The sequence below is a fragment of the Bradysia coprophila genome, unplaced genomic scaffold (assembly GCF_014529535.1).
Source record: "Bradysia coprophila strain Holo2 unplaced genomic scaffold, BU_Bcop_v1 contig_297, whole genome shotgun sequence".
Lineage (NCBI taxonomy): Eukaryota > Metazoa > Arthropoda > Insecta > Diptera > Sciaridae > Bradysia > Bradysia coprophila.
In genome coordinates, this window is record NW_023503555.1 from 6,280,526 (window position 1) to 6,292,169 (window position 11,644).

At 36.7% G+C, this 11,644-nt stretch overlaps 1 protein-coding gene and 1 long non-coding RNA gene across 3 annotated transcripts; one reads left to right on the forward strand and one right to left on the reverse strand.

Moving 5' to 3' along the window:
• The first annotated feature begins 1,077 nt into the window (after positions 1-1,077).
• Positions 1,078-2,997, forward strand: LOC119078484. Its single transcript, XM_037186040.1, has 6 exons — positions 1,078-1,243; positions 2,104-2,166; positions 2,245-2,322; positions 2,392-2,607; positions 2,672-2,809; positions 2,865-2,997. Exons 2-6 carry the CDS (start codon positions 2,146-2,148, stop codon positions 2,937-2,939), a joined length of 528 nt encoding a protein of 175 aa, XP_037041935.1. The 5' UTR covers positions 1,078-1,243; positions 2,104-2,145; the 3' UTR covers positions 2,940-2,997.
• A 2,106-nt stretch (positions 2,998-5,103) lies between these two features.
• Positions 5,104-6,961, reverse strand: LOC119078489. Of its 2 annotated transcripts, none has more exons than XR_005088017.1 (5): positions 6,790-6,961; positions 6,526-6,571; positions 6,359-6,449; positions 6,186-6,266; positions 5,104-6,109 (listed from the first exon to the last, which is right to left on the reverse strand). It is a non-coding gene; the product is annotated as an uncharacterized LOC119078489 (long non-coding RNA). The 2 variants fall into 2 exon arrangements; XR_005088016.1 differs by having other exon boundaries at positions 6,526-6,707.
• Between the last annotated feature and the right edge of the window lie 4,683 nt (positions 6,962-11,644).

The window sequence follows — 11,644 nt, forward strand, 5'->3', positions numbered from 1 at the left end:
CTTGCGTGTCTTTTCCATTTACGTTCGTCTCCAGAAACATCTGATTCACTGCTTATCAATTTCCGATAACAACCTAGTTAATTCACGCCGTAAGTGTGCCTAAAATTTGAATTTCTAGTGAACGATTCGATGAAAAAGGGAACCGAAAAGTACATTTCAACGCTTCCTTGTATGAAAATGACGCTGAGTTAGAAAGTATTACGCACTTTCCATTTTGAATTTCGACCGCACTTACGGTGTCAATAGAAGAATAATACAACGGCTACTTCAATCAATTTCAAAATTTTCTGGCCGGTAAGTTATATACATTAAGACAAATTTGAATGATTTTCGACTCATTCTCATGTTTCTTGAGCTTCAATGAAATTGATTTCTGATCGTTTACTGACAGAATTGAGTCGCACTAATTCTGAACGCCGGAAAACAATTAATCGAACAATATCCTCGTCTTTTTGGTCATCAGGTGATGGTTCCTCAATTTTTGAATTATGGCTGGACCTAGTGATTTGTAAAATATGTGAAAAATACACAAAATTGTTTGGCCATTGAAAACATCGAAATTATTGCTACGACACTTTCAAATTCTGTGGTTTTAATTAAGGTAATTTATCGTAGCTCGTGCTATTTCACAACATTTTGAGTTTGAGCATTGATAACGTGGAAAGTGTTGTTGGAATTGGCTTAGACTGAGTGTCAACTTGAAGTATGTTTAATTAATTAACGATTAAATCAATAATTTCATGAAAAAGATTTAATAATTAAGAGCAACTTATATTTTATTGATGATGCAGCTTCGTGCTGATCGCGGTTCGTGCTTTTGTATGAATCTTACTTCGTGCTACCATACAAAAGTCATAGCACGAAACTAGATACATCTAATTAAACTTCGTGCTATCAAATTTTTTGCATGTAAATTCCCATAAGCGAACCAAGATCATTTTTTGATAGCACGGACCCAGATAAGTTACCTTAAGGCGAAGTTGGGTCGTTTGAATTTCATACAATAATATTGACTGGGTCAGCTCGCACTGTCGATAATCTGTGACATCTTCACTTCGTTCAAAGTGTCAGTTTGTTTTGGTTTTTGTTTATCGTGCCAAAATTACTAATTATTTGTTTTCATCAAAGAAATTGATAATAATATGAAGGACTATTTAAGAATAATACGCGAATTTCAATGTGGAGTAACCGGGTGCAATAATATGAGTGAGCTGAAATTCTGAAAATATTCAAGTGCAAGCTGGTAAGTATAAACTTGTAAGCTGTAGATTATTTCAAAACAAAAATCCTTGAAGGATATAATCAACAAATAGTGATAATGATATGTTACTATTACACCGCCTGATATGATACAAGGTTTACCACAATGCCGACAATGAAAAATTCTGAGTTCTATGTACCGATAATTTGCGTCAGAAAGATATCAGGAAGAGTTCAATTTTTCACATACCAGGCTAAGGAGAAGAAAAGGTAATCTCGCGCATTCAAACCTCAAAGTAAGCATGTAGAATTTGGCCAATCGTATTGTTATTACATCAAGCTCTAAAATGACACTCGAATACACTTTCGCTAATCATTAGCCATACATCAAAGAGCGGTCAAAATTTTACAACTGAGTAGACAGAGTTGTTCTTACTGTCAACTTCATTGTCAATTTTACGAAAACAAAATCAGTTTGTTCAGAGTGAACTTCATTTACATATCGAACAGTTTGATAGAAAAGTCCAAGACTATTTAGAACGCGGAGTGATTGACTAAGGTTACATTACGGAGCATCGTTGAGGTCGATCATTGCATTGCGAATTCATTCGTTCTGTACAAATATAGAACCATGTCTGACAACGTCGCCAAACCATCGGTTGCCGGTGATGAAATTGAGGTAAATTGCACAAACATGAAAATGTAAATACGAAGTTCATGTTACGATCAAACCAAAAGTCGGCGCGCCTGATCTGTGGTTACCATTAGTATCGAATGTCTTCCTGAATGCAATTTTCAGTTTACAAAACAGTTGAGGAAGGATGCAGAACGAGTCTATTTCTACAACATTTTATTTCTCGATGGCCTCCAGCTTACTAATATTTTTTCTTCGAATGCTTATAGACTCATTCCACTAACCAACAATTCGACGATGATTGGGAGAAAATGTACATGGATATCGACGAGGTATTTGGGAACAGCTTGTGTAGAAAATCATTCTCCAAATTCTGTGGACTGACATCCATTTTCTTCAAATATTTCCAGACACGGTTCATTTCACCAATTTCACCGCAAAGCGACAATGAGTGGGATCTTAACATCGACGATAACGAACAGTGCCAGGTTCTCTTTTTCAACTATATTTGATCGATTGTTGCGAAGGAGGGTAATGAGACGTTGCTTCTTCTGCAGGACATTGAAAGTTTCCAGCAGATCGAGGTTCATTCGATTCAAAATCAAACCGAAAATCATTTTGTCAAAATCGCGAGCACGTCCGATAATTTTCAAGGACAAAGTCGATTTAATGATCTCGAAGAGGGGGAGCTGAGCGACAACGATGGAGAAATGCAATTGCAAGGCGTCGACGATTGGGAGAAAATGTATTTAGATGATGACGGAAAGTTCATCGTAAGTGTTTGTCATTCCATGTTACAGGTTGAAGGAATGTGCTGAAATATTTGGCTTCTTTCAGGATGCCAATAGCAGTTCCAATAGCTCGTTCGGTGCTTTTGAAATTCGGAACGGAGATGACGTGTTAGAGATACAGCACATCACAGACTGTGGCAACTATGAAGAGGATTTAGTTGATGGACAAGAAGACGAAGTCTATGTGAGTCGATTCATCATGTAAATTTGAAAGCAATTACATGAAATCATTGTTTTAGGCCGCTGGTTTTGACAGTGAATTAGGTCTGCCGTCGGGAAGTGAAGTAAATCAAGACGTTTCTGAAGTAAGATAATTTCCGTATCTACGTGTTCGTGCTGTACCCTCGTTTCTGTGTTCCAATATATGAATTTTCGTGTAAATTGTTTGTTTCTATTGTCGATCTGCGATGATGTCTATGTAGCATGGCCTATTAATGGTAATTAAATTCCGTAAAATTCTTCAATTAAAAAAATCCTTCGAATGAATTTTGATAATTTTTAGGAATTTTACGGAATGACATTAGCAAAAATAGGTCCTGCCATGTAGTCGTGTTCCTGAACCAGGCCTGTTTGTACCAATACAAAGTCGGAACTTTTGTATATTCCTTTCGGACGCATTTCTTAAATTCGAGAAAAATTATTGCGGTTCAGAGTTCACTTGTTTGCTCATGTCCCAAACAGTCAACAAAAATCGTTTTTTATAGCCACAATCAGAACTGTCTGGCCGCCGAATCGTCGACATGGGATATACATTCAAACAAATACAAGCTCCTGGCCAGCACTCAGCCGATTGCCACTTTGAAGATATGACTCTTCAACACGAAATCAAAAAGGGCATGTCCTCGATTTTCGTGTTCAAATGTGATGTTTGTGGCATTATTAGTCGTATCGAAACAGATCAAAAAAAACGAAATGCACTGGGAATCAATCGAGATGTTGTGCTCGGCATCTATTCTGTGGGACTTGGATTTTCGCATGTCGAAGAATTTTGCGCCAACTTGAACGTTCCTTCAATGAGCTACGATCTGTTCCATTCCATTGAGAAAGTGCAACAAGAAGATTGGTTCAAGTTGGCGAAACAATCATCAATGAAAGCCCTTCTAGAGGAAATCGAGCTCGCAAAAGCTGAAGGAAAAGTAGACTCCAGAGGAAACGCCCTCATTGAAATAATTACTGATGGTAGTTGGGGTAAGCGATCCTATGGCAGATTTTTTTCATCGCTGTCCGGATGCGCCGCTATCATTGGACTGCGATCCAACAAGGTGATATTTTTCGATACGAGAAATAAGTACTGTCACACCTGTAAAATTGCCGACGGTAGAGGATTAACAGTCAAAGAGCACAGATGCAACAAAAATTATAGTGGACCGTCTAGCGGCATGGAAAGCGACATTATTATCCAAGGATTTAAGGAGTGTGACGTACTTGGAGCCCGATTCAACGTGATGATCTCCGATGGCGATTCGAACACGTACAAATTGATTCGCGACCTTCGAATATACAAGGACCCGGATGTATTCGTCGCAAAACTAGAATGTGTGAATCATTTGTACCGGAACTTCTACAAGAAGTTTAACAATTTGGGTTCGATCACGAAATTTGATTCCGGTTGCCGACAGTCTATCATCACCGACGATATGTGTGCGAAAATTTCTAAGGCAATTCGATCAGCTACGAAACACTGGAATGATGCTGATGAAACACTTGCAATCAAGTCCCGTAATCTCGAGAAAGACATACTGAATGTCTTGGACCATTATATCGGTTATCATGAGAAGTGCGACAACTACTTTTGCGAGAAGGCAACATTGCCAGAAGCAGCTGACACCATAAAGCGTTTAAAGGACGACGGGCTGTACTACGAAATACAGAGTGTTCTGCAGTCATCCTTCGGCAACAACACCAAGAGCTTGCTGGCAGGGTATACCAACAACCCAGCCGAGCAACTTAACAGCTACGTAGCAAAGTATCTAGGAGGAAAAAGAATAAATTTTTCTTTGGCCGGGTCATACACTGCACGAGTGGCAATGGGTGTTGTTCACTTCAACAGTCGTTGTCACGCAAGTTCCGAATACCGTAAATACAAATTCGGAGGAGTCTCAGACATACCAGCCGTTGCGGAACTTGAAAACAAACGAAAACGCAAATGTGAAGAGACTGCAGTTGCTAGGGCGAAGAAACCTAGAACACGACGAGCAGATGCTGAAAAAGGTGTTCAGGCATATGGTGGTGATTATTCAGATGATTTGGAACCTGGAGCACTCAAAATTGCAACAGACAGAATCCTGGAAAAGTTATATCGAAATCAGATGCACTGCGAGTCTATCGAGGAGTTGTCTAAATATGATGAATCATTTTACCACGAAAAGTCCAGGGATATGTTGTTGTCGCACTACTTCTGCAATATTATCAACTCAAGAGGCCCGAAGTTTTACACAAACATATTAGGTATGAGATCAAGACAACAATTCTACATTTCAAGATTATATTCGTTTCAACAACTTTTTCTCATAAAAACGCACACTTTTGATTACAATACAAAATGTTCATGAGTCTAATGCAAATCGAAAATGAAAAGCGGCCCAGTCGACCCGTCAAAACCACTAGTCATCCTTCGCATTTAATAATTTTTTGTGTTCTTCCATTCGCAGCTGAAATTATGTACTCGAACACCCAGTTCGGGAACAGTGCGCAGAATCGGCATCAGCGAGTCCAAGAGAGCGAGGCGCTCCAACGTTTCGAGCGAGTTTTTCCGGAACTTATCCTCCAAGAAAGTGGTATGTTTATCGACGATGAACTACCGTTCCTCGGTGCCAAGCCTTTCAAACTTGTTGGAGTTGATCGCATCCTCTCCATCAAGTGTCCTTTAAAAGAGTACCAAAAAAAAGTAGATGAGGCAAACTTGCAATTTTGGACAGTAAAATCCGGAGAAAAAACTATAAACAAAAAGAGTGCGTGGTACATTGAGCTCCAAGGTGATTTACATATCACCAAACGAAAATGGACATATTTAATGATCTGGCTAGGAGAACGTCAATTCCAGATCGTAGAGGTGAAACGAGATGATGCATTCTTTGAAGGCGAAATGAAAAAAAAACTTGTCTTCTTCTACAAGGAAGCGATGTTAAAAGAACTGGCCAATTCTCGGAGAGAGAGAAAGATGGATTTGAGAAAATATGACGAGTCCAGCAAGACATTCGTCTAAATAAAAAATTTTTGAGCTTTGGCTTTACATATAAACATTTGGTGGGATACCCACGAAAATCAATTTTTCACTTTGTGAACATGAAGAAATAAACGATTTTTTAGTCGATATCCGATTTCTCTATTCAGTGGAGCAATTAACGAAACACTAATTTTCAACAAAACACAATTACATCACAACAAATAACGACTTTTAGGAGTTCAGACTCTAATATTCCTGTTGAGAAACTGCTTAGCCAACCAACATAATGGTAAGTATTCCCTGTCCGTAGGTTGTCATCTGAAAAGAGAAAATAATCGATTGCACTCATGGTTTCACTCAATCTTGATTGTAATCTTCCGATCAGCTTACGTACCGAATTGATTTATGAAAACTAAAGTGTCCAACCGAAACCATACGAGAAACGACATCCCAAAGTATAGGTGTAGGTTGTCATCTGAAAAGAGAAAATAATAATCGATTGCACTCATGGATGTTTCAGTTTCACTCAATTTTGATTGTAATCTCACTTCCGATCAGCTTACGTACCGAATTGATAATTGATTTATGAAAACAAAAGTGTCCAACCGAAACCATACGAGAAACTGCATCCCGAAAATCCCTGTCCGTAGGTTGTCATCTGAAAAGAGAAAATAATCGATTGCACTCATGGTTTCACTCAATTTTGATTGTAATCTTCCGATCAGCTTACGTACCGAAAACAAAACAGTGTCCAACCGAAACATGTACTAAATACTCGAGCTAAAGAATTAAAAAAAAATATCAGCAACACACCATCACAGCATCTAAATTTTGCGACACTCAAATCAAAGGACATTTACGATTTCTCGGGATTAGCTTGTATTGCTTCACTTCGAATTTGATCACAGCTCGGAAACTAGGTTATGGAGTACATGTTTGTAGCATGGACCGGATTTGTTGTTGACTATTTTAGTTCTGCTCCGATATTGAATATTTACCTCTAAAATCGATCACGTCCAAATATCATCCGACACGGGAAGGTATCTAAATTGAGCTTATGTTTGTACACCTCTCCGCCTTCATATTGTTATCACATTTTTCGATGATAACAAATAAAAAGTAATTTCGGCAGATACGGTAAACTAAACCAATAAATAGAAACAAAACAAACTGTCATTTTGAACGAAGTGAAGATGTCACAGATTATTGACAGGAAAATACAATATGTCAGTACGAGCTGACCCAGTCAATATTGTTTGAAATTCAAAAGACCCAACTTCGCCTTAATACAATTCAAGGCACAACCGTTGAAAAATTTATGGTCATCAAAACTGAATTGTTTTCGTTTTTTTCAATTTGTTTCGTTTCACTTTGCACATCCCACCTTACCCGGCGCTAATGTGTTAAAGGAATGTTTATTAACTTTGTTAATTAAGCTAGAGAATTAACGAGAATCAAAAAGAGTAAGGTTGTGAAGCGGTCAATTCAGATACAACTCACGTCTCTTCAATATACAACAATCTATTTTTAAGATTTTTTCTGTAGAAGTGACCTGGGGCGTGGCGAAAAATTGAAAACACGAATAACACGAAAATTTATAGTAGTTTACATTGGATGCTGCGAAAGTAATTCATTGCATGAAGTAACAATTTGCTGATAAAAGTGAACTCACAAGTGTGTTTTTGAGCAACAAGCTTCGATAACTGACTTTCCGACAAGTGTAGAGTTTGCACATTCGAGCCGAAGGCGAAAATGAAATCATGAAATCTTTTTAAACCATTTTTGAATGAAATTTGATGTAAAATTAAACAACATTTACCATTACACGTTATCAAAATGTCCCTTCGGTTTTTTAAAAAATTAATTAAGAAAATTATTTTAAGAGGAATGTCTGAAGTCAGACTAGTGCGATCGTTTATACGTAACACTCATACTATGGTAAGACACCTGTCACTATTACGTACCAACATCAAAAAAACGAAAATATTAACAATAGTACATTACTATGCAAGGGAAGTAAAGTGATATCTCGTATCCAGATGAGAAAAAGTATCCGAGGGCGGCAGCCCGAGGTACTTTTACTCATCGTGATACGAGTTATCACTTTATTTTCCGTGTGTAGTACGACGTTTTACTATGCGAGTGATGTAAAGGTTATTGCCTATACATGTAATAGCCTTATTACATGCACCAGCATAGTAAATACATATTCCGATGTAAACAACTACTGGTAAATGAAAATTATGACATCGACAATTACAAAAAATTTGAACTGCTGTTTAAAATACTAATTAACGTAATTAAGCGAACAAAACTTGTAGTAATGGGTAAAAATTAGTAAAATCAGTAAAATTAGGACCTGAATAATCCGAATAAAATAGTATTGACAACTCGTGCAGGTAGCCTATTACACTTGTCGAAAAAGAGTTACCAAGCAAGTTGCTCAAAAACTCACGAGTAAGTTTGCTAGTAACACATAATTGTTTGTTCACGTAATAATTAAGCTGTCATCACTGCCGAATGTTTATTCGCCACACTGTGGTCTCATTATATTTGGTTCGGTCAGATTTACGATTATTCAACTCATTGCCAATCGATGGCTGTACAAGTGAACAAGTCAATATTTAATACAGAACATTCATTCTCATAGTAAGTTGTTTTATTGCAAGTCCCAGAAGTTCCTGTTTCCAAAGGAACCTGATCAAGTCTATATTTGGAATGAAATTAAACATTGTTTCCGAATTAATGAAATACGTAACAGTATCTAATGTAGTCTGGTTCACTATCTTCCCCATCCGAAAGTTCAATTTCACATGAAAATTCACAGAACATTTCCAAATAATAGTCCACATGTCATTTTCGTAGGGGGCACATTGCAATGTAATGTTCAACTTTCGCATGGGGCAGCGGCAGGTAGTAAAATAACGACTTCGACTTATTGAAGTTAGAATTTTAAATCCTTCTATCAGTTTCGGCGTACCAGCAGAACTACATTTAACTTGTGTAATTTTGTGTAATTCTTCATTTTATTATAGATTAATTTACAAATGAATCGAAAATAATTTGCGCGAAACCATATTCACGTCAAATAATTGATCGTTGATTGAGAGTTAATGCATATTTATTAGCGTATGAATTTAACAATTCAAAGAATTTGTGGTACGAGTGAGATGATGATTGTTGACGATTCGCAATCGGAACAGATTAGTGAAATTTTTTCTATTAAAAAAAAACTACATGTGAACATTTTCCCCAGATATTAGTTCATAATATTACCCCGTAATATTACGTAACATGAAGTTTGGTAACATTCGTAATTTAAAGTTTTGGTAATATTACCCTCGTCAGTATTTTCGCCGAAATTCCTACACAACCAGTAACTCTAGATACACAATGTTATCAAGAAAATACTTATAAATTGCCCATATCTCTGATTTTGACTAATCTAATATCTTTATTCAGCGACTGTGTTGTAAATTGTTTTTGATAATACAAACTATAGTGTGGAAGAGTTCATCTACGCATCTACGATAGTAAAACTTTTGATGTGTTTAGTTATGTCAAATTAGCTGAAATCATGTTTATCTCTTCTCTTGCTATCACTGCCTGTGTTTTAGAAAAGTTTTTAAGAAAATTTAAGAAAATTTAGAAAATTATATAAGCTTTACTTATAATTGCACTTCAAATTAGCAACGATACATAGAGAATGACTATTATGATTACGAGTCAATGGCGTAATGGTTAGCACGTTTGTTTTTCGATACTCGATTCAGATGTCAGTGTCGGTGGTTCGAGTCTCAACCAGGCCAGAAAAAAAATCGGTTGTCAGACGTGTACACAAATACACAGCTGGTTGAATCGATTCATAAAAATCTGGTATGGTTGTGTGTGTAGAGCTGTCACACGGCTTAGTGAGTTCAGCACTGCTATAGGTACTAAGGCGCAATATTCAAAAAATCATTCAGAGTGTAAAATACTTAGAAGGCGCGGTTCGGAATTCACGTTAAGCATGTGGTCCCTAGTGTTAGGTCATTACAATACCATGTAAAAGTACCTTCACTAGCTATAGCAGCAAATGGTAGCTGAATCTGTCACTTAAAGTGTGTCCTCCCGGCTGAACAATAACCATACGCTATTATTATTATTATTATTATTATTATTATTATTATTATTACTAGGCCCCACCACTTGGGTGGGTCATTTCCCTTGACTGACTTTCAATAATTCCAATTCCAGTTGTAAACATAAACATAAACATAAAGAACATAAAATTATAGTCATATGAAAAAGCGCAACAAGAATGGTCTATTTGCTACATCATTAATTGAGTATCTCTTTTATTTTCACTGGGCGTTTAGAAAACTCAAAATTAATTTAATTTTCTGAGAAGCTGCGTGAATCGAAGGTTCAGCGAGCGATGTTTTACATCCAATAAATATGAGTACTTAAAACGCTTTTAAAATGGTTTATTTCTTGCCTACCTCTTGAATAAATTATACTCGTGTGAATTACGGCCCTCGCTTCGCTCTGGCCGCAAAGTTCATACTCGTTCAAATATTCATAAGTCTAAGCATGGAAAATATGAAATTATAACACGATGTGATCAGGAGAGGTATTTTTGAGTATGTTATTTATATACAGAGAAGAATACAAATAAACAATATTTACAACGATTGAATATTGTCTCCTAAAAAGTGCAATGAGGCAATGAGTGGAAGGTCCAGCGAGGTACATTTAACACCTAATATGAGTCTCCTATATAGTCTACTAAAAGCGCTGAAAAGGTGGCGTATTTCCTGCCTACCTCATGAAAAAATAAAACTCGTGTTCACACATGTTCAAAGATTTTAGGAACGAAAAAAATTCTTTTCAGAATACGGATTTCACGCAAAAAATGTCGTATATCCCAGATTACTAGTCCAATTAAATTCCAATGTTCGAGTTAAACCACATGAATTACGCTACTGGTCGAAATTGATTTTTGAAGCATCTGAGAATCCGAGCTATCGGTTTCTCAAGCAAGCAAGCAAAACCTCTTTTGGGAAGTACTTCTTAATTGTTTCTGGAAATCCGTTGCAAAAATGTCGTGGTATAACAAGTTATGTTTACAATTACTCCAAACTCACTACTCCATTATCATTCTCTGTCAATTAAAACAAAAAAATTGAAAATCGGGTAAAAATTACTCAAGTTATCGCGTGGTAACAAGAGAAAGCGTCTGTGTAGAATTTCTACCATCTCGTTGTTCGAACATTATCCATCTGCAAACTCAGCCTCAAGAATTTCAATCTTCGTCGAATAAAACAAAAAATTTGAAAATCGGATAAGAATTATGGAAGTTATCGCGGTAACAAGTAAAAAAATCTCTTGAGAATTACTCCCATCTCATTACTCCAACATTGCCCATCTACGAACTTAACCTCATGATTTTCATTCTCCGTCGATTAAAACCAAAATTTTGCAAATCGGTAAAGAATTACTCGAGTTATCGAGTCCACAAGTGTACGGACGTTTTCTGTATTTAACGTTTTTTTGCCAATGTAGAACATGTTCAAAATATCAAAGTGAACTTAGCGTTACGGACATTTAAGGGTATTTTCTTTCATAAGACCCTGACTTTCAGTCAAGGGAATTATGATATTTGAAATTACTCTTTGACCAACAAACGTAGATAATACGCAACAGGCATCATTTTTGGGTCGAAACTCGTCTCTCATGGACTTCGATCGAAACTCTTTGTCACATGTGTGAAAGATCGAATGTATTATTCTCGATTCTCGTTTAGGGAATGCAATACCGGTTAGATTATCGATACCCGGTTTTTCGGAAACCGGAGTACGATTATTTTTACTT

What these genes read in the sequence shown, in the direction of transcription:
- LOC119078484 (XM_037186040.1), top strand. Translation starts at nt 2,146, where the DNA reads ATGTACATGGATATCGACGAG. An exon ending in TGTACATGGATATCGACGAG is followed by an intron (nt 2,167 to 2,244) that starts GTATTTGGGAAC and finishes AAATATTTCCAG; the next exon opens with ACACGGTTCATTTCACCAAT. An exon ending in GACAAGAAGACGAAGTCTAT is followed by an intron (nt 2,810 to 2,864) that starts GTGAGTCGATTC and finishes TCATTGTTTTAG; the next exon opens with GCCGCTGGTTTTGACAGTGA.